The 25,545-nt window shown below is 43.0% G+C and overlaps 1 protein-coding gene across 2 annotated transcripts; it reads left to right on the top strand.

Moving 5' to 3' along the window:
- The first annotated feature begins 16 nt into the window (after positions 1-16).
- On the top strand, positions 17-25,545 carry GDAP2 (ganglioside induced differentiation associated protein 2). 2 transcript variants are annotated; one of them, XM_055807154.1, is made up of 15 exons: positions 35-150; positions 573-659; positions 1,726-1,972; positions 3,503-3,642; positions 7,815-7,968; positions 9,511-9,599; positions 11,954-12,030; positions 13,098-13,257; positions 14,955-15,105; positions 16,074-16,150; positions 17,509-17,585; positions 18,146-18,285; positions 18,903-18,957; positions 23,694-23,837; positions 24,772-25,545. In XM_055807154.1, the coding sequence occupies exons 3-15, from the start codon at positions 1,797-1,799 to the stop codon at positions 24,817-24,819; spliced, it is 1,488 nt and encodes a 495-aa protein (XP_055663129.1). In that variant the 5' UTR covers positions 35-150; positions 573-659; positions 1,726-1,796; the 3' UTR covers positions 24,820-25,545. The 2 variants fall into 2 exon arrangements, with proteins under 2 accessions (XP_055663128.1, XP_055663129.1); XM_055807153.1 differs by lacking the exon at positions 573-659 and having other exon boundaries at positions 17-150.

Genomic DNA, 25,545 nt, shown 5'->3' with positions numbered 1-25,545 from the left:
TCACCGGAAGTGCGCCTCACCGGAAGTGAGGTGATGCAGTCCGGAAGCGGAAGCGCGCTGCGGTCGCGCCGCTTTTCTGGGTGATGTCGCTAAACCGGCGCCGATCGAGACCCTCCGGGCGGGCGGGGCTGGCGGCGGTGCGGGCTGCCCGTGAGTTACCGAGCGGCCGGTCCGCGGGGGGAGGCGCCGCCGCTGCCGGCGGTTCGCGGGCCGGGCGGAGCCGGGGTGGGCGGCAGCGGGGGCGCTGGCCGGCCTGGCCCCGGGGGGGCGCGGCCCAGCGGCGGGGGCTGGAGGGGGGGGCAGCGCCGTCCCTCACGGGCAGGGTGTCGCACCCCGCCGGGGGGCGCCGGGGCCGCCGCTCGCAGCGCTTTGTGCCGCCCCCGGAGCCTGGCACCCCCCGGGCTGGGGGGGGCAGTACCCGGGAACAGCGCGCCCCTTCCCCGCCTGCCCCCTGCGCTCCCCCCCGGGCCCCGGTTGCTGGCGCTTTCCCAGCGGCAGGGCAGCGCTGGGGGTGAGCTCTGAGCTGTAGCCGTTCTGCCCATCCTGCCTTCTTGCTCTTCGCTTTCTCCCAGCACTCCAGGGCAGAAACCTTACCTGGGCACTCTCCTGGCTGCCAGTGTCCTGGCGTCAGCCGTTATCACCCCTCAGCTTGAGTTCGGGTGTTTGGTTGTTTCTTTTGGATTATTTTTCTAGCTAATGAAAATACTTCATAATCCATGTTTCAGAATTACCACTTGGGGATGCTGTCTCTTCAAAATTATCAGTAATGAACCTGTGAAAAAGGTTAAATAATAGATGTATATGTGGTGAACTGGAATCACCCGTGCATGTATTTGTGCTAGCTTAATTTACTAGTACAGTTTAGTAGCTACAGTGAAAATGTAGTAGCCTAGGTGTAACGTGCTAGCAGTTAAAAAGTATGTTTTGGCAAGTTTGGGTCTTAATCTAGCAACCAGTGTCATCTCAGCCTTTTTTTAAAAAAAAAAAAAATCGGATGGCAGAATTCAACCTGCAGGTTCATTGGGGCAGCATTCTAATTTTACAGCTTCGCTCTCTTTCTTGCAAAACCTATTTGAGTGAAGGCGTTTCATGCCTGAGTGCATGACTGTGAGAACTGTGCAACTCTAAGTCTTATTTGCACAGCTTCAGAATTCACTGAACCGTAAGGGTTGTGCGATTTGGGGGGAGGGAGGAAGTTTTCATTGGTTTGTTTGTTGGGGGGGGGGTGTTTAGGGGTTTTGGGGTTGTAGTGATTTGGGACACTGTGTATTTTCTTTTGCTTTTGCATTTTTTGATTGATTTTTTTTAAAAGGTATGACCCAGGGCTAGACCTAAATCTTTGCAGGGATAGATTATACATACCCTGCTACAAACTTGCTGTTTGTTTAGATAAAGAAATAATTTCCAGAAAGACTGAGGTCCTTTCTACACTTGGGAATTTGTTTTCAGCATTTTCAAAATGTGAGAATCACAAGCCAGTTGGGCCAATTTAATAGAGCAGGTGTTTTCACTTTGCACTGTTGGAAAAGTTTGTCTTTAGTGTGAGTATTTGCACTGCCTTTTTGCATACAGGTAACAAAAGAGGAGGAAGGAGCAGCTGAGTGGGAAACGTGTTTCTGTTTTCTGCTAGCTGTAATTGCATTGCAGTCTGGTGAAAGGTCTGGCTCTGTGGGAGTCACTTTCAGTGAACAGCTGGTGACCTGGTTTGATTTTCTTCCTTTAAAGCACCTGGAAGACTCCAGTGAGAATTGGAGTGTGACAAGCTAGCAGAGGAAAGGAGTTGTTGTTTCCATTCCATGGATCCCTTGGGTGCTCCTTCCCAATTTGTGGATGTTGACAGTCTGCCAGGCTGGACTGATGCCTATGAGGCTAAGCAGCTGTACTCTCACCAAAATCCTGTTGAAAAAGCTCAAGTTGATGTTAGATCACCTTTTCCATACAGGAAGGACATAAATGCAAAAATAATCTTATGGTAAGTTCCATGTGGCTCTGGTCACACTGGCTTGTCGTCACTTCTGTGTACTGCAGGATCCGATTGCCTCATGTAATGATCACTTGCTTTAGAATAAAGTCTTTAACCCCTCTCTGGGAAGAAAAGAATCTTTTTGTTTGCTGTAAATCTGCAAGTCTGAGATTTTGCTCCACCGTAGGTTATAAACAGCACGTTTGTAGGCATTTCTTGATGCAGCAGACTGGAGTGCATTTCCTGCTGTCATACTGTACGCTAAATATCAAAACCAAATACAGTACTTTGATACAACTGTTTAATTTTTTTTTAAATATACTTGCTGTATACTAGCTTTTTTCTTTCTTTGCTGGCTTTAATCTTTCACTTTTCTGGTATTTATTTCTTTCATGTGGTTCTCATGGCTTGCTTTGGGCTCTCTCCTGCACCCCCTCTCTGTTCTGTATTCTGTCTCTACATTTTTATGCCAGAATCTATTGATAAAGTACCGTGTGCTGAGGTGAACTTACTCCATCAGTTTTTCTTTCCTATAACTCAGATACTTGAACCTGCTCTCTAGATGAGTAGCTCTTTGTTAATCAGTGTGAAGAGAGAAGGATTTCTCAGGGACACAGATTCAGGGGTCGGCCTTGAACCTCTTTCTGGTTAATACGTGCAGGAAATGGGACTGTTCATGGATTTCCTGAACCTGATTAAGTAAAGAAAGAGAGAAGTAAAAGGTTAAACATCTCTTACGACTTGGGCTTGGGTGTAATAAATATGTGCAGTTTCAACTGTTACTTGAATCTCTCCCTGTGCATGGGAGTCTTTATTTCCCTTCCTATGCTCTTTAATCCCCAAATCCCTAATGGCTGCTTCAGTGACAAAAAGCAGGTCAGAGTTCTGCTACTCCATTGACTCTCGTGCATCTCTGCTTTGTTTATCTTCTGCATGTCTGAGCCTTGAACAGCAGAATGGTCATGATCAAATTGCGGTTCACAGTGCTGGAACAAAAGCAGCAAAGGCTTGTCTAGCTGCAGTGTCGCTCCAGATCCTCAGGGGTCTGAGGAAAAGCAGCAGCAGTAAGGTGCCCTGGGTAGCATGTGTGCAAACCAAGAAAAGTACATTGAAAAAATTATTCAAGTTTTGAAAGTAACGTGCCACAAGGACTGTCCTCTTATCTCCAAGAGAGAATACATGGGGTTTCTGGAACGTGTTACACTCCATCAGTTTAACACGCTGCTTTGCATGTTCTGCTAGTTAAACTGCCCTACATAAAACTGCAGCACTGCCTTTTTTACATACATCACTAAGTTTCTGTTGAGGCAGGGAGCGTTTAAGGAAATGACAGGTTGCTTGCAGTCTTTCTTCATCAGTTAGAGGCAAAGGATGATTCTGCATGGTGAGCATGTCAGGGTACACTACCCTCTGCGGGCACTGGAGCGCTGTTAATGCTCGTCCTTTAACTTGGCATTTCCTTGCCTGTCAGCACTTACTTGACAATGATTGCTTCATCTTACATTTAGCCCACAATAAACGGTTTCCTTGTTTCCTCAGGAAAGGAGATGTAGCGTTACTGAACTGCACAGCCATAGTAAACACCAGTAATGAGTCTCTCACTGATAAGAACCCAGTATCTGAAAGTATATTCATGCACGCCGGGCCTGACCTGAGGGATGAACTCCAGAAGCTCAAAGGTAAGTGGCTGGAGATGTTTTTATCTTACTGAAATCTACTGTCCTTGCATAGTACAAAGCATGAGGATTTGGACATACACTAAAATCAAGGCATAGCACTGGTCTGTTGTTGTTTGGTTTTTTTTCATCCCCTTCCCCCAACGTCTGGTGTTAATGTGAAATAGATGGAGGAAACACATGACAATCTAGCCTCTCCTGGTTTTGTCGTTCAGGGTACAGATCATTAAAAACCTGGGGCAGATACTAGAGTTGCTGAGCCCTTGAGTTGTGATACAGTAAATCCCATTGTTACCTGAAGCCACTCTGGGTGGTTAGCTTATCAGAGCTTTTACTCAAGGGACCAGCCTTGTACATAGTCAGATTTTGCTCTTACCCTGTTCAGTGTGTATATATACTGTGGAAGACAGGAACTGAAGTTCACCATTGCAGAAATTAAATGGGTTCTAATATACACTTTGTGTATCCTCTGTCAGGATATTAATATATGCACACAGTCCTTCAGGAAACAATGGCAATAATAGATGGATTGATAAAACACTGCAATAGACTTAGTGACTACTTAAATTGTTCAGTTCATTTGCCTTTTCTGCACAACAGATTACTTTCTAATAAAGTTACAAGACCATCCCTAATGGAAGGCTGCTCTGGAAATGGATGAGGTTTGCTTTACCTGAGTTCTTATTAACAGAGTTTATGGCTGGTGATGAGATTTACAAATACTCAGCTTTATTCCCAGTGCCTGTTAGTTGAAAAGAGGAGTTTCCCTCTTCTGTGTGAGGAGCAAAGTGTTTATAGTTGTCCAGGGTCATACAGAAATCTAATACAGTTTGCAGGTGAAAATTCACTTTTCTAATACCTGTGGTACTGAGCTGAATTTTGAGACCAAAGTGATCCTTGAGTAGTACTGCTCACTCTTGCCTAACAGCGCGCTCTCCTTACGTAGTAACAAAACAGGTAGAAGAACCACAGTATTTCTAATGAAAACTCTCAGTAGCTTAAACTGCAATTTAATAGACATCCTGTTTTTATAAAATCATGTTTTGCTGATTCAACTTGCTTTTTGTGAGTAACCTGGATGTAAAACCAGAGGAAGAGTGACCGTTTCATAGGAGAGGGAAAACTCAGCGTGTCCTTTGGGTTCAAAATACAGCAGATGTTATAAAATAGTTAGGACCCTGCTATGTACACCAGAACTCTTCTAAAATAAACTTGGGTTCCTTCTGTGCACTGTGAGGTGGAGAGGGACAATGTTTCAAGGCATACTTAACATTTGAGACCTGTCAGCTCTGTAGGGAATTATTTGTGAAAGTTGGGCTTAGCTTCTTACGTTCCCTTTTACCATGCTGAGATAGATGTAGTTTTGCATTCTCTACCCCTGTGAAGACGCTGATGTCTTCCCTCCATAACACATTCTGCAGGTTCATGACTGCCTATACATGACAGTTTCCTTTTAGCCTTGTAATAAAAGCTTTTTGAAAATCAGTTCTTTGATGCACTACTGGCGGTTTGGGTGGGAGAGGAAGGAGAGGCTGGATTACAGCTTTGGCTTTTGTGCATCTTTAATGTGTTTGTCACAGTAGCAGAAGTGGAAGTGAGTGCAGTTAGGAAATTAGTTTGATTCTTTCGTCACCTCTGCCTCCTTTTGCATGCTTTCCCATTGAAATTCTTTTCTAGCAGAATGTTCTTGCTGAAAACATGAAAATGCATGGTCTTTGCTCTAAAGCTGTGAAATGGGATCAGTGGTGATCTTCAGTTAGTTCTCTCCAGCTTTATTCCTACTCCTTGGTATGTATTCATATTTCATAGACTCCCAAGAAAAATCATGATCTTAAAGCATGTGATGTGCTGACATTTCAAAGGCCTGCTTTCTTTAAGGCTCAGCTAACTTACGCATTCATAGGAACAGTGTGTAGTTTTCATTAAAACAGAAATACTACAGCCAAGGATGCAAGCTTGCAAATTACGTGCTATTGATACATGCTTGCCTATCAACACATACTTGTTGCAGACTAATAAAGACCTTCTGTAACAGCAACGCACAGTAGTCTTCCTGCTCCAGTGAGACTTTTTCTCCACTGCATACTTTATATGGAGGATTCAGACTCTCAGTTTTAAACTTGCAGAGAAGTTGTTCTAATGTTTGAAATATCATGGGATAAAAAATAAGATCTTGACTTTGTTCTCACTTTTGCCACAGACTTTGATTTGTGCAGCTCTCTCTACTAGCTTACCTCACCCTGTTTCTTAAAATAGATATAATATTTGCTGCTCATTTTAGTTTTATAAATTTCGTAGAGATCTCCGGGCAGAAGGCATTGGGAAGTACAAAGTGTGATATAAGTGCAGTTAGAGATTACTGATGGTCTGAATTTATTAGTTTCTCTGCTGAATTCACAACTATACCTCAGTCAAAATTCCTTCATTCTTTTTCACGAGACCATTTTTCCTGCAGGCCTTTGCTTGCTATTTTCAAGTTGTGTGGCTTGGGCGGACCAGGGAGGAAGAAAGTAACTTGATACCTGATGCATTAAGTGCTTTGGGTTTAGCTTCTGCTTTTTCCATACTGTGCTTATTTAGTTACTCTCTTGAGCTGAGGCATCTTAGAGGATATGCAGTAATTCAGAATAGTGTGCTTAGTTTTAGTGTGCTGTTGTAGTCCTTCTGATTAACCCAATAAAACCAAGGTGGAAGTCTACAGAAGCTAATGATGTGATTTATTGGATTAAAAAGTGTATAAGATGTTCGCTGAAAGGCAACGTGTTGCCACTAAAAGGACGTGCTTAAAGTTTTGAGCAAGAGAGATCCTCAACCTGGAATGTTTCTTGCCATAAAATACGCTTTCGTGCATGCTGATAGCCCGCCTGAGCACCACAAACAACAGAGTAGGAGAGGTGAACACTGCTACTCGGTGGGCAGCTTCACGATTGACTTAAGCCAGGCTACTGCAGTGCTGTTGCCAGAAGGGTGGTTGCAGCCACTCGTTCCTGTCGCATTCCATTTTGTGGGCACTAGCAACCTCAAAGATCAGGTTGAAAGCTAATCCAGTGAAAATACTAGTTTTCAGCCAGATCAGAAAGCTGCAGTGCAGCTGTACATGCAGAAGGAAGAAGGGAGAAAATACTTGTCTTTGAGCGTAGGGGAAGACTAGAAGTACTTCTTCAGCCGTCCAGAACTGGAGCGGGCTAGATTTGGGTGAAGAAGGGGAGGGTTAGCAGGCTGTTTGTCCAGGTGCTGAACTAAAAACAGTCTTCAAACACAACAGCTGTTCCTGGATTTTTCATTATCAGAAATGCATTGACAAACTGAAGGGAATAGGCCTACGGATGTCATCGAGGGTTTGTAAGTTTGTAAGACAAACTGATTTCTCTTGTGAAAAATTACAGGAATTAAGTATGAGTAACTTGCAGGGGATAGCCAAAGAGCAGTCAAAACTAAAAAGAGGTAAAGATGTGAGGTATGCTGGCGTACAGTAGATGATCCTGGAGTGTGCAACTGGAGGGTGCTGTGGATGGAACAATTAAATGTGTCGCTTGAGCTTCCTTGCCTTGAGACTAGGTATCTAGTCTGTCAAGAAAGTATGGTCTCCATGAGAATCATACTTTTGCCTTGTGAACACGAAGAAACTTGCAAAACAAAGCAAGGTACCTTGTTCTGGGAGCACAGGTGGAGCAAGTGCTTGATGTGTTTGTTTTGAATAGCTTTGTCAAAGCTGATGGGTTGAAGGAGACTTCTAGCCCTTTTATCCGAAAAGCAATCTCCCCAAGCCAAGTTATTAAATTCAGAAGGACTTTTTATTGCTGGTTGTATGGCATATTTGTGCATCTGTTCTCTGCATATAGTTAAATCATTGCTGCCTTTGGCTCTGTATGTGGCATAGTAAGCACTGCTGTTAAGGCAGCATTTCTAGCATTTTCTGGTTTGTCCTTACATGCATAGTTTTAAAATTGAGAGATGGAGCACAGCTGTCACCTCAACCTGACTAGGTGATGCTAAGCAGCTGTTATGAGATCGAATGCTATCCTTAGTATTTGATGTGTAAATGACTTTATATGGGATATAAATTTGATGACTTCTATGTATGGAGTTGTCTGACTGGAAGAAGTCAAGGGCTTGAATATTTCCAGCTTTCTTATCATGACATTGGCATTTTTCCTTGTGTCTATTTTTTTCAGGGTGCAGGACAGGTGAGGCTAAACTCACCAAAGGATTTAATTTGGCTGCACGTTTCATCATTCACACAGTGGGACCCAAATACAAAAGCCGGTATCGCACAGCAGCCGAGAGCTCCCTGTACAGCTGTTACCGCAATGTCCTGCAGCTCGCCAAGTAAGCACACGGCCACTTACGTCAGGGTTTGCCGTCCGTGGTGTGTCTGCCCTAGACACTCGGGTCTGCACAGAGGCCGAATGTCTGTGAATATCTTCTGATGGTTACTGGATTTGGTTAAGGGCGTGAGAACCTGAGTGGCCTCGTGGTATACTTCATGCTTTTTGTTGCCTGTGTCGGTGGTGTAGATTGAATGTGCAGAGAGATCTGAGCTGGTTCGAGTCTTGAAATTGGAGCTGCGCAGCATTCAGTTACTCTGAGGAGCCCAGCAGTGATAACTGCATTGGGTTCTGTGCCACGAAAAGCTTTAAATGAGCTTGCTCAAGCAGCAGCTTCATGTGTCTCTGCGGCCATGTGGACGTAGCCGCAGGCGGATCCGACTGCTGTATCCATTCACATGCTTGGCCTCTGCCTTCATACAACAATCATCTAAAGTTCTGAGTCAAGGTGCAAAGTTCTTTCTAAATCCACAGTTGCTGCAGATGGGTTTGTAGTTTTCCCTCTTTCATCTGTGGTATTTTCTGTTTCCTCTTAGCTAACAGGGTTTTTTTTCTTTCTGTTTTTTCTGTGTTCTTTCCTGTAGTCTGTTGTTTTCCTGTGACAGCTATTGTAATGGTAACAGTCACAAAAAGTACCTGAATAACAGCAATGTCATAAAATATACTTAACAATTTCTTAAGGTTGGGAAGATCAGTTCTTCCAAGCCTGGACTGCGTTGGAGGGCAATAGCAACTGTTTCGTAAGATCAAAGCTAAGGTTTCTAGTACGTGCCGGTTTGTTCTGCCTCAGAAGCAACAAGCAAAGTCAGGCCTGGATTGAAGCATGGTAAAAACAATTTTAAAACTTCAATAATTCTGCTCAATGGATTCTGAATGCTTTTCAGTCAACCTATTTTCTAGAGTAACTTTTGATGCTTGTAAAATAGTCTGCCAGCTCTGAGGTTGCTCAGACTCCTCTGGTGACTGTTGGCAACGCATCTGTTTTACTCTTCTAAAAATCTGGTGCTCTGCTGGAAGCACCTTGCAGATCTTACTGTATTGCTTTATACCAGTGATTTCCAACCATGCCTAGGACTGAGTAAGCCACCTTGGTCTGTGTCCAGACCTCTAACAAAACAAGTGATAGGTCAGGTGGAGGAACGGGAGAGTGTTTGCAATAGAGCGCACCTCATTTTCCCCTCCTTCTCCTCACTGTCAAATCTGTACAGGAGGAAAAATATTTTGGAAAGGATTGCAAGGAGCCTGAGGTAAGAACTTCTTCATTCAGGATATGAGAAACTGCAGGAACAATGTGGCTGAAGTAGAAGGAGAAATCTGAGAACAAAACTAAGAGGAAACAGTGTGGAATCATTAATGGTTCCCTCTTCTGCCTGATGGTGGTATGTGTACATCTTACTAGAAGAGAATCCCTCTGCACAAACCTAAAAGAGGGTCACTGCTGCATAAAGGCAGGAAAAAAAGTGCTAATGTTATCTACCCTACTGGCAAACGTTTGTTCTCACCTGACCGTCTATTCATTTGTTTCTCTTTTTCTGGATTTCAGGGAGCAGGCAATGTGCTCCGTAGGATTTTGTGTTATTAACTCTCTGAAAAGATGCTACCCCTTGGAGGATGCAACCCACATAGCACTGCGTAAGTTTGCTGGGATGTGACACAAACTGGATGGCATTACTCAGCAGATCGCTTGCCTCAGACTGCTGTTAATATGGGGAAACCCTTTTTTTAGGGGGCTGTGGTTTGTTGGAGCCTGTAAAAAGGCAAGGCTGCCTCTGGTTGATCAGGAAGTGGATGATAAAAACAAATGATCCTTTCTCTGTTGAGAAGTCATCAGTAAAGATCTATGGGAATCTGTGCTGGAATATATTCAATACATTAATTAACCTGGAAAAGATGCTGAACAGTGAGGTGAAAGAGTTTGCTGGTAATAGAAAAGTGTTCAGAATAGCAAAGATGAGGCCGTACTGTCGAATAGCTGGAGATGGGCCTCAAGTGAATGTCATCTGCCATTTTAGTGTCATCAGCATATCCAACTGTGAAGTGATATTCTTCCCCCACTGACCCACTCCTGTGTGCTTCTGCCTTCACATGCAAAATGATGGCCTAACCTAAGGAGCAAAATCTTGAGATTATCATAGTTCCATGAAAACAACAGCTCACTGGAGTTCATAACAGCAGTTGGAGTAAGACACAACAAAATTAAGAACGTTATGCTAGAAATCTGTGGTTTGTCCACCCTTTAAAGCTGCACATTCAAAAAGGATGCACTAGAACTAGAAGTTGAAGAGGTCAGCAAGAATGGAGAAAGGCAAGCAATAGCTAAGTGAGCTAAAGTCTTTTTCAGACTGGAATATGCTGAAGTTGAAGGGAATGTGATAGATGTCTATAAACTCGAGTGGCGTGGAGATCGTGGGTAGGAATCAGCTGTTCGCTGTCTCCCAAAACAAGAACCTTTAAACAACGCTACTATGAATCAGGTTCAGAACAAACAAGTGCTTACACTATTTGTTTTATGAACCTTCTTACCAAAAAGCATTGTAGATGCTAAAAGTTTTCAAATCTGGGGGGCTTCAAAAGGAAACTGTATTAAAGAAAAAAATGAAGGCTACTAAAACCAAATCTGAATATTTCCTAGGCTGAAAATACTTAGAAATAGGAAAGTGCCCTGAGAAGAATATTATATACCTGCCTGGTTCTTACTTTTCCCTTTTCTCTTTTGACTTTTGCATTTCTCTTGGCCTGCTCCCATCTGCTTTCTACCACCACCACCCAGTCCCTGGACCCTCCTGCATGGTGCTCTTGCACCACAGGGAGGTTGTTGCAGATGGAGGGAGTGGGTTTTCCTCTTGCTGTGCAAGCTGGCTGAGGAAATCTTTCTTGCCCTCTGTTCAGCAGAGATGCTGACACTGGAGAAACAGATTAGTCTGCTGTTTTCTCTGCTATCTGCCTGTTGAGTGAGAGATCTGAAAACATCTGCTCGCATAGGTTCAGGAAACTGTTTGCTGTGGAACCACACAACTGCATTTCTCCCATAAAGTAGTGTTGCTTTTTATGTGAATTTCTGTACAGGAAATATTTGAAAATAGTTTGGTTTTTTCCCCCCCTCTGCTCTTTCTTGAAGAACTGACGCTAATGCATTCTCTGCAGAGTACACTTCCTTATTGCTGTCGTCTGTTGTCCCTTTAGGGCTGTATGCTACTTGATAAAATACTGCTAGACCAACTTATTGCTTTGGACACTTTCTCCCTTGGCAGCCTGACAGGGAAGCACTTGAAAATCCTGATATGTGTCAAGATTATTGCAGCTCAAGGACCTCATCTGTACAAGGATGTGTCTGACGGGGAGCTTGGTTACAAAACATTTTCTTTCCCCTCAGCTGCAATTGCTTGGGAACTTCACTGTGTCCCTGGATTTGCTAGAGATTTGGGGGAGTCAGAAGAAAGTAACAGAGGAAACAGTTTCTCTAATGATTTATAAATACAGTTTTTATATGCCGCTTTGGCATAGTTGACTCCAGAGGTTTTGTGTGACGGACTCTGTCTTATACCAGCTTCTGCTATAGCTGCTTATCATCTTGCTTTCCTGATAACTTAAGGCACAATGACTTGTTCTAGGATTGCCTGGTTTTGGCAGCTTGCACAGACTCTAAGGGGGAGGGATTTGGCTTAATTTTGCAGGGCCATAGAATCGCATTCCACAGACTGAGGAATAATTAGCAAACTAAAATCAGAGAGAAATTTTTTCTCATTTTGTATCCATCTCTAGAGTGAGCAGCGACAGAGAGTGGAGATGGAACTGCCAGTATGGCCAGCAAGCCATTTGGTGTGTTAAACTGCCACTTAATCCACACTTGCGTACAGCCCGTGAAGCTGTTTTGTGTGAGGGGAGGGATGTGTCTCTATTCTGTATTCCAACTCCCTCACTTGCAGTTGTGCATTTAAATTTCCTCTCCTGTTTTTGCAAAGTACATTTATTCTTCTTTCTTGCAGGCACAGTTAGAAGGTTCCTGGAGATTCATGGAGAGACTCTGGAGAAGGTGGTGTTTGCAGTCTCCGAGCTTGAAGAGGTATCTCCTTGATATTCATTCCACCAAAATTCATGGGCCTGTTTGATCTTTTCTGCAGCAGTAATTAGCTCCTTTCTAGAGCTGGACTCGGATTTCCCCTTCAGATCATACAGGCTTTTGGTCCTACAGCATCCTTCTGTCTCCTGCTAGCATAGCACCTTTTCCAGTGCTGTTTATGCCCTTGGCAATCACTATGGGCATGTTCAGAATCTTTCTAATTCTGGCTTCTGTATTTCTGAGCCGTGAATTGCAGCCAGTACTAGAGGTTATAACATGCAGTTGTGCTGGATGGAATCTGCCAGCCAGAAAGGAAATTCTTAGTACAAGATTTCCTCCTTACACAGCGCTGCTTCCCTTGTGCTTTAAAAGGGCCAGTTTAGCATGCCCGCAGATCACCTGCGAGCATCTTGAACGTTGCTGGCTGGCTTGTTGAAATAAGAAGTTTGACATTTAATGATCTGTGTGCAGATGGATGCTGGCAGTTTGAATATTGACTTCTTTTGTATATCAGACTTGCTAATGGCAGTTCCTGGGCAGAACACCCCATTGTGCTAGATTCTGTGGCATCTGGATAAGGGGTCTAAAACCATTAATCGGTTGGAGAGAACACATGAGCTATTACAGTGTTCAGTAGAGATTTTTCACTGTTTTCCTCCAGGTGGGGAGAGTTTCTTTTGGTGGTTGCTTTTTCTTTTTTCCCAGTCAGATCACCAAAGGTGATCTGTGTAGTGGTGCATTTTGATATAAAAGCAACCTTCACTGAAGTCTGTCACCCATGCATATTCTAACTTAGTTACAAAGCTGAAGTCTGCGATCTACCTGAGTTCAGGAAGGTTAAAGCAGAGTCCTCTTAAGGTCATTTACCAGTGTGGCAAAAAAAAAAAAAAAGTTAACGTTTATCAAGGTTACACACCTTTATTGCCAGGTAGCAGCCCAAAATAAGCCATTGAGGCAAGTGGTAGTTTGCCTCTAAACCGCTGAGAAGGTCCCTGCTACAAGGGCAAGCGTTACTTAACTGAAAAGCAAGGATGCGTGATGGACCCTTCACGCATTTTTCTTATTTGTAGGCCACTTACCAGAAGTTGCTGCCTCTGTATTTTCCAAGATCGTTGGAAGAAGAGATACAATCCTTGCCTTACCTCCCTGCAGATATTGGCAATGCAGAAGGGGAGCCTGTAGTACCAGAGCGGCAGATCAGGATCACTGAAAAGCCGGGTGTGCCGGATGGTGAGTTCTTAACTGAACTTTGGCAGAAGTGTGTGAAAGTCAATGGAAAGCCAGACAAGGCATGTGAGAAGCGGAGCGCTGGGCTCCTACCGCACCTCGCCTAAGGAAGGCGGCTGTCAGGCTGCCTCATTGCCTTCATGTGTTCCCCAGCAGTAACTACGTCTTTCTGCCACTTTGTGTTGTGGTTAGAGGATGCAGTAGAGCTGTTCTGTCTTTTTCTTTCTTGGGGGAAGCGTAGTTCATTCCCGTTGCAAATGGCATTCCCATTCTCAAAGTGCTTAGGACCTTTGCAGTTTGTTTGCAGAATCTTGTGCAGCCCCTAACTTAAAAAGGCATTATTGTCAATAACCTATCTTGTATATTAGCCAAGTGTTGCTTAACTATTAGCAAATGTTGTCTCAAATGATAAGATTCTGTTGGGACAGCGTGTACATCAAACTAGTAGATGCTCAATGAAAACAAGAAGAAACCCCCTAAAAGATAGAAGAGCTAGGTCAGCCCAGAGATCAATGTTTGGGAAACGTCTGTCAAAGCTCAGTGGAAGAAGTCTCCTTGCAAAAAGGTTGCCTAGACGTCAGGGTTGAGGAGGTGAGATACATGTGGCAAGATGATTTAACGTATAAGTGGTCGTAGCTGGCACATTCTGCCTTATTCATTAAGCAGCACTGTGAAAGTTTTACATTTCTTTGTGAACCCCTAAACCATCAAAGGCAGATAACCTGGTAAGGGTTTCAAAGGTTTTCTACTTTAGCATGGCCAGTTGGGGTAAGGCTGATTATGCAGTGAGGGTACAGACAACTTAATTTTACAGTTCACGGTTTGATACCTGATAAACATACTCCTGCTGATCAGACTCCAGTCTCTTCTCTTTTTGTTTTTTTTCTTTTTTTCTTCTCCCTGTCCATGTTGCTGGTTAGAGTGGTGTTTGCAGCTGTGGTTGGTCAGTGGGAGGCATTCAATCACTACTGAATAGTTTGTGAAATTACAGGGTTTGCACATGTAGGAGCGAAGGGGTATATCAGAATCCCGTGCCTTTGTCCCATTGCTACTATAGCATGTTACGTTAAAACTGGGAAACACTGTTCCCATCCAGATTGCCCAGAGAGGTAATGCTGGAAGCCTTAGCCATGTTCCTTGATGACATCAAATGTAGTGGAGCATTCTGGTATTGTCGCCAGCAAGCGAGCCTGTGCTTTTCTATTTCATCACGCAGTTGTGTTGTAAACAATACTATAAATACTAAATACTAAACTCATTTTACCACCAGCTCTACAGGATCTGTTCAGTCAGTGTCAATGATATAAAAAGCGAGTCCTTTCTACCACGCGCTTCTAAACTGAATAAAGCTGCAGCATCTGTCCCTCTGCATACTTATTTTTCCCCATGACAAGTAGAACAACTGTAAAGCCCAAGCCACTCTCTCCAGACCTTGTTTTTCAAGAGTTAGCAGTCACCCCTTTGTTACAAGCCGATGACTAGGACCTGCCCAGTTACTTTCCAGGCAAATCAACATTTTAAGGGAGTCTGTAGTTATCACAAACTATAATCTGTCGTATCGTGGTGTGCTGTGGGTTTTCTGGGTTAGTTTGTAGTGTGATGACTGGGTTGGATCCCTGAGATACACTCCAGTTCCTCAGCAGCATTGCTGTCTTGTGTGCAGCTTGAACATCTTACGCTACCCTTTGTTTCTACTGCAGATGCTTCAGATGAAGAGGGTCTGGAGGCAGATTTGTCTTTCATTGGTTCCCATGCTTTTGCCCGCATGGAGGGAGATGTTGATAAACAGAGACGCCTCATCCTTCAGGGACAGTTGTCAGAGGCAGCGCTGCAAAAACAGCATCAGAGGAAGTGAGAATTTCCTTGTCTGCTTGAATGTTGTGTGTTTTAGCTGTTCAGAGGACCAACCGTTATGATGGTTTTGTTATCTGTAAAGCCTAATCTTCTGGCAAGGAAATACAGATAAAACCTGCTGTAGCGGTTTTGGCCTGAAGGGAGAAGGGAAGGGGCAGTAAGAGAAGGGAAGCTAGTGGTGAACCCACTGGCATTCCCAGTGCGTCCGGCCGTGCCTTACCTCTGTGCCACGAGATGTCACTGTTTTGTCACTGCTTTTTGTACAGGGATCACCTGCTTTCAGTACTGCCCGCATGCTCCTGAGGCTCTGGGCAGATAGCAAAACGTTTCTATTCAGTCTTTCAAAACAGAAAGAAAAATAAATTAATGCCGAAGCTTTTCTCCTTTTTTTTTTTTTCTTTTTTTTCTTTTTTTCCTCCTTCCCCCTGCTCATTCTTAACGTGCATGATCACTTTCTTAGAAGCCAATTCCATGCTGGAGTCCTCTTGAGGCATGGTGCCTGGCTTCTTTTGTCAGATGAATCACTAATTTGTTCACCGTTTAATGGAGGGGTGGGGAAATCTGTATGTAATGGTTGTTGCTACATAGTTATGTTTGACTTACGGACTTTTCAAATACATTTTCTTTCTTTTGTATTTTTTTTAAACACTGATACTGAAGTATTTAAATGGAAAATCTCTCCAATCTTTTTAGCCCAAATGCAATGCCACTGTAGTTACTAGTTGGTGCGTATTCATTGCACTGGTGAAAATCACTAGATATGTAACTAAGAGATTCAAATTTCCCCACCCTCTTCTTTCTTTAATAACTTGATAGTTGCTTCATAGGTCAGAAATCCACAATACTAGAGAGAGGGCTCAGTCATAAAGAGCTTGTTTTGTCCTTCCCTTCCCATGTATGTCTTCAGGCTTCTAATGCTAATCTGAAGGGGGATCAGTTCTGACCAGATGTTTTTAACTTTCTAGTTACAATCGCTGGCTGTGTCAGGCAAGAGCTGAAGACCTCTCTGATATTGCTTCTCTGAAAGCCTTGTACCAGACAGGTAAGCTCAGGCTACCAACAACTGATGTATATTGTTTTAAAGCAAAAATAAAAAATAAAGATACAGTATTTTTTTTAGACCTGAGCATACAGTAAGCCATGTTATCAAGCTAGAAGCCTGGCCAAGAACTAGGCAACATCTCTGCAGTAAAGCAGGAATCCTCTCTTGATTGGCTTTGAAAGACACTGTGGTAAACTCCCAAACTGCTCTGCTCTAACAGTCTGAGGATAGGTGCATGTCCTGAATTGTCTGTAGCTTTAGATGTGAATCAGTACTGATAAATTAAGCCAATGCTAAGGTACTGTGTATGAGAGAGTTCTCCTTTTGTTCTAAATTGTCGCCACCTTTTGTTACAAAGAAATGAATGTTGTTTTCAGGTGATTACTGTAGAGAATAAGCAGTTCCCAAAGCAACTTTTGATACAGCTTTCCTGAAGAAAGCGGCTTGCTTTATTTCCCTGGGGTTAGTATGCGTTGCCCTCCTCTGTGTGTGTCTCCTGGTACTAAGGGCCGAGTGCCAGGGGCAGCACATCTTGCAACTTCTTTGTTCAGTACATGGGGAGATTAGGAAGAGATTCAACAACGCAGTGGAGAGTTCAGTGGAAGAACATAGCTGCAAGGTCCTTGCAGCCTAGGAAGCAGAAATGGGGAACCTGTACTCTTTAGTTCACTTTTACTCTTTAGATAGCATCATACTTGAACGTAAAAACTTGCCATAGTCCCAGTGGCGTATAGCTGCTTTGCACCATGACAGGAAGAAACAGGCGAGTAGTCAGGGTCTCAAAACCATGGCTGTGTTTCTGCAGAGAAAGTCTGTTCAGCATTTTGCCTGATAACTTTGGCCTCCTGAAAATTCAGATACTTACCTTGATCTTTGTGCAAATGCTGAGGCTGTGCTCAGTAACTGCAATTTTAAATTCTTTTGTTTGCCTTAGTCAAGGCTCTGTGGGCTGCAGGAGGTCAGTAAAGTGTGCTCTGGGAATCTGCATTAGATTGGTTGGTTTCTAAGAAGAGGTTTGCATTGGTGGTAGAACTGCAAGTGAAGGTTGGTTGTTTTGTTGGGTTTTTTTTAATAAAAGTAATGTTATTACTTGAGATTTGGGTAAATGCGGAGTACTCGGGCAACATAAAATTGCAGTCCTTAAGTTTCTCGGATGTGACGCACCCTTTTTTGGATCAGAATAGCCACTGGTATAGTGAGAACCATAACTTAAGTGTATTTCCTTTGTTTTTAAGATGGAAACCATATGCATTGCAAAAATTCTGAGCTCTGGTTGGTTTTCCCTGTTTTAAAAGGGACCAACTTCAAAACCTGGCATGACTGAGAGAAGTGTAGACATACTTCTCTTTCTTTTGTAGGTGTAGATAACTGTGGCCGCACAGTGATGGTGGTGGTTGGAAGGAATATCCCTGTAACGTTGATAGACATGGAAAAGGTAACGCTTTGTAAAACTATTGTGTATGTTGAATATGAATGTTCAGGAATCTGATTATAACTGCTAGAAACTTTAGCTGTAGAAGACGTAAATAGTTTCTATTTAATCTCTTTTACAGGCAGATAAATTTGTATTCTCTTATAAAGGTTTGTGTGTGGGTTTTGGGGGTGGCTTTTTAGAGGAGGAACTGTGCTATTTTTAGAAAAACAGACCTAACGTGGCTCGCTTTTTTTTTTTTTTTTCATCTCAAGAAGAGACAGATTTGCCCTGTTTCTATAACAGCCAAGACATGAAGAGTGAAATGTAATGAGTCAAATTTGTTTTTCATGGAAACAGCAAGAATTTATCTCCATCTGTGAGGTCAGCTAGACAAAAAAAGACATCTAAGTTACTACAGTCAAGTTGAAGGCTTGGAATGTTCACCTTGCATTTGTAGCTGAAACATAATGCCACCCAGCTCATGACTCCTGATTTATGAATGAATTAAAGGAAGCATATTAAGATGTGATGCAACTGTGAAAGAATTCTTTGCAAATATAAATTTCATTTTTCTGTCTCAGGCTCTTCTGTATTTCATCCACGTCATGGATCATATTGCAGTGAAGGAATATGTCCTGGTGTACTTCCATACGCTCACAAATGATTACAATCAACTAGACTCTAATTTCTTGAAGAAACTCTACGATGTTGTTGATGCCAAGTGAGTGTCAATAGGAGACCCTTTCTGGTCTTCCTCCGTGCTACGGAAATGTATGTCGTTCCCTGTATCTGGTTTCCGATTTATTTATAAAAGAGTTTTGCTGGAGCAAAGACCTAAATACATAACAAAGGCAGGAAGAAGGAAGATATGTTTTCTTTCCTTCATAAAACCATCTATTAAACCAGGAAGTTCTGTCCTCTGCAGTCTGCCTTCTGGAGCTCTTAGAGGGATGTACTGGGTGTATTGTCTATCTCTTATCTAGAGGTGGAGCTTCTGGAGCCTGGCTTTGTTAAAAGTGTGTTGCTGTTGTGAGGGAAGAGGCTTGGGAAACATTGGCAGTCATAATTTGTCCATAATTTTCACTGTCCGCATAGAAGACTGCAGGCTATGTTGTCTATGTTGTCTTTATCTGAAAAATAATCATTCTGCTCCAACCCACCCACCCTCCCACGCTCTTACACTTACTTTTCTGGTATCTGCCCTTGTGTTAGATCTAACTCTATAAAATTACATCACAGGCATTTAAGCAAAATCATCTATGTTTTGGCAATTGGGTTGTGTAGATGAGCTTAATTAGAAGTCACTTTTAAAGACTTTTTTTTCTTTCTCTAAACCAGGTACAAGAGGAACTTGAAGGCACTGTATTTTGTCCACCCAACATTTCGTTCAAAGGTGAGGTAAACAGTACAAAAGAAAAGTATATTTCGGGTGTTGGCAGAGCAGCATGTAAGACTGTAGTATGAGGAACATGGAGATATATAGAAGACTTCCAAAATTAGGCAGTATCATCTGGATCCACGGTCAGAGTTTGAAGTTCATCCCTGTTTTTGATCTAGCTGTAGTCTTCCAAAATTAGTGATAAGCTGCACCCCAGTGCAGCGCAGCTGTCTGTGCCCTGTTTTGCCTGTGCTCTTAACAGAGAGAGATGGAAGCTTTGGATCTTGTTTCTTCCAAAGAGAAACATTTTGTCCTTTTCCCTGCTGTCTGGTTGGCAGGGTGACAAACCATGACCAAAAACTGTGGGGAATTTTTTTTTTGTGTGGTTCATTTCCTGGATGTTTCACCTCTTCTTTCCCCACAAGAGGTATTGCATCGGTGCTGTGTATTGCTTAAGAGTTGCCCTGGTGTGGGCAGAGGACAGTGCGTCAAGCAGCCCCGAGGTTATTTGGTATTATAGAGTGTAGAGTAGCAAAGGAAGATAGGAAGAATGCTGTTGTGATGGAGTGCAGAAAAATCCTGTTAAGCCTTTAGGAGATGGAAAACTGAGCTCATCAGGCAGTAAGGTGTTACCCTTGGCTATGGTCTGTGTGGGGTAACAAAAGACGGAGCTTGCTCCCCTCTGTACTTCATACACACTACTCGTATTGCAGCGGTATGAGTACTTCAGATGAACTAAGTGTCAGCAGCGGCCCTTCCTAAAATTGTTAGTCCTGTTAAAACAGTTGGAAATGTGGTCCTCTGCGTTCACATCAGATTAACCTCTGTGTTTACTCTGCTTTTTGCTGACATTGATCAAATCTGAGGAAATTATACGCCTGGAAAAAAACATCTGTTTGCACATGTTCAACAAGAATTTCTTTGCTAAATTTCCAAAGAGTCCTTTCTTTGCGTGCGCACAGCTGGGACACCGTGAGACTCGGAGCTTCCCTGGTTTTATACAGATGAAGCTGAGGCTTCCCAACAGCATACCTTCCAGTTCCTGTCAGGATACTTAGGAGCTGGCATCAAACATTACTGTGGTCACAAAGCTGAGTGGAAGCTGAAGCTAGAAGTACTAGTGTTTTAAATTCTCAGCAGCACTTTATCCCTCTCCTCTCTTCCTGCATTTCTACTTGGTTGAGAAACGGGGTTTTTTTGTTGTAGGATGAGGACTCGCGTTCACCAGTCTGTTACCATGTTCTCTGTCCCTTTGAGAACTGCAGCGGCACTCAACAGATCTGTGGGGCAAGCAGATAGTTGGTGGGAAGCAAGGCGGGTGAGAGATGGAGAGTTCTCCCACTTGCTGGGAGTGGAATTGGTTTGTATGCTATTCTAGCAGCACAGCTGGAGGCAAAAGAGGATGTGTGTCAGTGTTTTTCTGCCAAGCCTTTTCTCTAACTGAAGGGCAAGTGGGATTGCTGCTGGCTGTTGCAGAGACTATCAGCTTGTGAAACACGGTGGGGAATGTGCAGCAGAAAGTCCTGGCGGTGAAGATGGCTGCTTAAGAGGGAATGATTTGTCTCTCCCCTCCTTTTTTGGCTGTTTTCAGGGCTGTTGTCCCCATGGAAGATTACTAGCTCAGAAGCCTCAAATATCTTCAGAAATGTTTGGCACATTTGTCCTCCCATTTGGAGCATTGACTGACTTCCCTAGAAGTAGTGGAAAATACCCCATGTCTCAAATGCAGGAGGAAGGCTTCTGCATTCACGCAGCTTCCCAAATGCATCATCCTTGTTACATACACCTCGCTCTTAAACCTCAGATACAAATTGTCTGTTTTACAGCAGTATTGAATCCTGGCACAGAGGATGGTGGCCATCTGTTAGAGTTGCTTTGTTCATTTCTGGGCTGAAAAGGATCAAGAGGTTTTCATCATGTCTTTTAGAAACTCATGTGCCCCTAGAAAACAAGCATAGTTCTTAATGTACTTCGTGGTGCCAACCATGATTCTTGCTTTGGTTTCTAGATATGAAACTTTAAAAATTATGTATATTCTGAGGATAATTGCCTGTCTAGAGTACGTGGGGTTTGGTATGCAGGGAGGAGGGTTCAGCAGTTACCCTAAAACCCAGAGTAACTGAAGCAGGGTGTGTCACTGCATGGCCCGTTTTTGGATACTGATCCTGCCTTTATTCATGCTTTGATGTGAGCGTTCTTGTGATCTGGGAAGAACTTCTCTTGTGCTGCTGAAATGTAACTGTTCTTTGCATTTTTGCAAGATTGCAGCATAGGCACCATTAGCTTTTTAGGCTGGCAGCAATGCACGCTTCACCAGCAAGCCTTCGATTAAGATACCCTTGAAGTGCTGCCACAAGTTCCTTCCTCTTGCATGTGAATGTACTTCTGCTTATTATTGCTATAGCTGCTGATACATAAGTAAAGGGCTTTTGGGGGGCAATTTTGTGTGAATCTTCTCAGCTCCCCTCTTCTGAGAGCGCTCCAAACAAAGCTTGGTGGCTGCATCTGAAACAGTCTCACCCAGAGAAAGTCTGGGTTTATAAATATAGTAACTTGGCTGCGAATCAAGAATGTTTCAAAACAGAAACATACATGAATAATCAAACCAGATATTCCTAATCATGGTAGTCTTTGTATTTATCATGAACAATTTTTGTCTTGTTTTTCTGTAACAGTCATAAAAGCAGTTTCTGGGGATCAGATGCCAATATAAAGGTTGTTGCAAATAGCTTACAGCTTTTTCTATGCAAGATCCTTCCAAGTGTAGTAAAATTTTCTAGATTTTTAGCAAATTTCTCTTTGGGGAATGACCTAACTAAGAGATTGGTGATACACTGCATCTGTGGTGGTGCTGGGTTTTTTGGGGGGAAAGACATCTGGTACTTTAACACTGTGGTTTTCTAGCTTGACAGAGTGACTTTGATAGCCTTTTATTCAGATTATGAACTGCAGAACAAGAAAAATAAAGGAAAATTTCAGATGTCTAGATTCTTAACTTTTTTTTTACTGCTCTGGTATAACTTATTTTGCTTTCAGTGCATTAATAAGGACTTGGTTTCATTTAAAGCTCCATGTCCTTTTACCAATAAATGGGTGCTGTCATCTTGCTGTTTCTATAACCTGTGATTATCAAGAATAGAGATAGGAGAAGAATTCTTTAGCAAGGCTTCTGCCCCCTCCCTTTTTTCTCTGTTGCTGAAGATGTGTCAAACTGCAGTGGCTGGTATACTTGGGGGTGAGGGGGGGTGTGCTTTCCCCAAAAACAGTTTTCATAATGGCTGCAAAAATATTCCCTATTGGACTGTTGTATGTGTTAAACATCCATAGCAATTAATATTTAGTGATTATCATTCATAATGTGCCTTGGAATGCATGCTACTTTGGTACAGGATTGAGAGGGTATTTTTCACTCATCAAACTGTCACCCAGTGTCACTCATAAGAGGTCTTCTTAGAAAAACACAGTAAGTAATGGAGGCCGGTAATAAACTGTCTCCCTGCTTTCCAGTAACGTAAATCTCTAATTCTGCCCTTAAAATAACGAGCCAATCTTAATGTTCTGTCCTGTTCTTTACCTCCTTGTCTCTTTTGTTGTGCCTTTCTCATGAAAATAGGCTGTTTTGAGGAGGTAGCGCAGATATTCCAGGACAGGTTTTGGGCATCAACTTTTTCTTTAAATGTTGCATTTGGGTAAATCATTTTTATTGACCTAGTGTTTTAGCTTATTTGAAACTCCCACTTCCCTCAAGGCTTTTCTTGTGGTGTTGCTTCTTTTCTGTTAACTTATTGCAGTCAAAGCACAACTATCAAACAACCACAGAATGCTCAAGATTGGAAGGGGACCTCTAGAAGTCATCTGGTCCAGCCCCGCTGCTCAAGCAGGGTCAGCAAGAGCTGGTTGCCCAGAACAATGTAAATGGTCCCTTATGGGAGCATTTGCGACCTGTAGAACACTTGGTGGGTTGTTTTTTTCTTTCCCTTCAGTCTGCCAGGAAAAACTAGATAAGAAATAAAAAAGTGATATAATGCTTAATTTTGGAGAAGGGGTGTTGAAAAGTAAAAGCTTCTGCAGTCAATCTAAACAGGAAGGAATATTTAGTAACTTGCAGAGGTATAAATGGTGTCTTATTGGCCTTTGCAAAACAAAAATTCCTTATCCTGTTTAAAAGAGACAGAGGTGTGAATACTTGAAGTAAAATCCTGTAGAATAAGTTGATAAGGCTTTGATAAGAAGTGTGATAAAACAGAAGGACATTCTCACTAGCCAACCCAAAGCAGAGCAGTTTCAATGGGATCGCTGAACAGTTGAAAAACCTCTCTCCCCCAAAGTGGAGGATTGCCATGGATCCAGTCTGTGAAAACTTGAAGGCAGAGGGTTGAAAATGCTTCTGTCAGATATAGAATCCAATAGGTTGTATTCTGAGCTGGCTAAACTGGACGTGAAGATGTGCCACTACACTAATGGTTTTTTGAAGGCAACTAGCAGAACACAGCTGTCACTCTTGTACAGTGGAAAGGGACCTTAAAGTGGCAGCTGGGAAGGAGTGCATGTGAAGTCAGAAAGCACCAGCTTCAGAACTCTGGAGACAGTGGTTGCTAGCAGTCAGCGGTGCGTGCTTCCTGACCTTGTATTACTGTCATGCTATTAGTGTTTCAAGCTTAAATCAAGCCTGTTTAACTGCAGTATTCTGTTGAACTTGAAAGTTTTGAAACAGCACCATCTTAATTTGTTTTTGTTGGGGTTTATTTCAGGTCTCAGCATGGTTTTTCACAACCTTTACGGTCTCAGGGCTAAAGGACAAAATCCACTATGTGGAAAGCCTTCAGCAGTTATTCACAGCCATACCCCCGGAACAGATTGATCTCCCCCCTTTTGTCCTCGAGTATGATGCCAGGGTAAGTGGTTGCATGTTGCAAGCATCCGTCTTTGCTCCAAAGTGTAGTTCTTACGCTTCTCCCGTTCTGCTCTGCAAGAGCTTTAAAGGGGCTGACTTCCACATCTTAGAAATGGGGAGAAGAAAGGGAGGGTTCCTGGAAATTCTGGTTGCTCTCCTGTGAGGAAGTATTTTCTTAATGATTATTTTTCTTTCTACGTCAGTCAAACCAGAGGGCTTGGCTAAGAAGCAGGCTGCTCTCCCAATAGAGCAGTCTGCTATGCGTGTAAAAGGCAGACAACTTTTCTTCAGCCAAGAACTATAACACAACACACTAAAAGCCTGTGGATAAGATAAAATTCACATTATATACCTGATATATACCTTACACTGACTGTAAAAAGAAATACTATCTGTGTTTATTCTTTCCTGTCCCATGTATCGACAAGCGTGCAGGAAAGGGTGAGGGGGTGGGGAAGCAGTGGGGAAAAATGGAACCATAGAAGGGTGCCTTGCCTTTGTGTTGGTCCCTCCTCCTCCTCTTCCCTTCTCCATCCCAGGTCTCTAACCAAATGGCAGAATGAATATGGCTTGCTTTGGCCAAATCATTCCAAAGAGGGGTGTGCTGTAACTACAAAGTAATGACTAGAGCTGTGTGTCTGTGTAAGCAACTTCTGTCAAGTGACCGGCTATGCTAGCATTTGTGGCTTTCCTTGCATCACAGCTCAGCTTAATGGCAAAATTTTAACCTGCACTTTTTGCTTAAAACAGAGGCAAAAACCAGTTTTTGCCAGATTGCCAGCACAGTCCTCTCCTGGGTGAATTGTGGCCGTCACTGTACTTGTGGAAGACGAAGCCAGGGGTACCTGTTTATTTCTGCCTCTGTGTCGTCACCCGTTGCACCACATGTATTGGGGAAGACTTTTGTTCAACTGCTCGTTCTGTTCTCGTTGCAGGAAAATGGGCCTTACTATTCTTCTTATCCTCCGTCGCCTGACTTGTGATCTGCAGTCCTGTGATGCTGCTGGTTTCCCATGGATCCGATGACCTGATGCCTGCCAAAACCTGTGCATTTGCCCATGTGCAGAATTCAGAGAGAGGGTTTTCCTCCCCCAGCTCTGGTATTTTTTTACTGATGAGATATTTTCAAGCACTCAAGCAATCAGAGAACTTTATGCCACTGTGAACTGTACAACCATTTCAAATATATTTATCCAAGGGAAAAGTTGATTTAAAGATCACTAGATGCATTTTATTTTGGGTTGGGGGGGAGTTGAAGTTGTTACATTTATTTCTGAACAGACTTTCTTTTCTGGGAAACCTATCAAAAGCACTTGGTCATGTTTTTAACTGTTCTAATTTTCCAGCTCTGTTTGTAATACCCATTTCTGACTGGTCTGTACAAATACTGTGCAGTGCCAGCCTGACACATTGCTCATCACAGGGTCCCTGAGTTTCACATCTGATTACTTTCCCTTTCTGTTAGTGCCAGTTATTTTGGTCGTGACCCGGCAAAACTGTCTGGAATTGGGAATGCCATGTCTGCAGGCTGAACAAAACACTACCGCCAAGCCAAGATGACTGCAAGACTTAGTACCATAAATGCTAGGTGAGCTAGGAGCCTTGATAAAGTCCCTGTCAGTTTTCATTGGATGATGTGACATGTCAGGATGCCACTACCTTCCCAGTAAGAATAAAATTGAAAAGCATTTGCAGTTTCTTTTCTCTAA

Source organism: Falco peregrinus, chromosome 6 (genome assembly GCF_023634155.1).
Source record: "Falco peregrinus isolate bFalPer1 chromosome 6, bFalPer1.pri, whole genome shotgun sequence".
NCBI lineage: Eukaryota > Metazoa > Chordata > Aves > Falconiformes > Falconidae > Falco > Falco peregrinus.
Note: the sequence above shows the minus strand (reverse complement) of the source record. Positions and strands in the feature narration are given on the sequence as shown.

Bases quoted from the DNA above. Each gene is read 5' to 3' on its own strand.
- GDAP2 (XM_055807153.1), top strand. From the start codon at position 1,797: ATGGATCCCTTGGGTGCTCCTTCCCAATTTGTGGATGTTGACAGTCTG. The intron at 15,106-16,073 runs GTGAGAATTTCC...TTAACTTTCTAG, and splicing joins CAAAAACAGCATCAGAGGAA to TTACAATCGCTGGCTGTGTC. The intron at 17,586-18,145 runs GTAACGCTTTGT...TTTCTGTCTCAG, and splicing joins CGTTGATAGACATGGAAAAG to GCTCTTCTGTATTTCATCCA.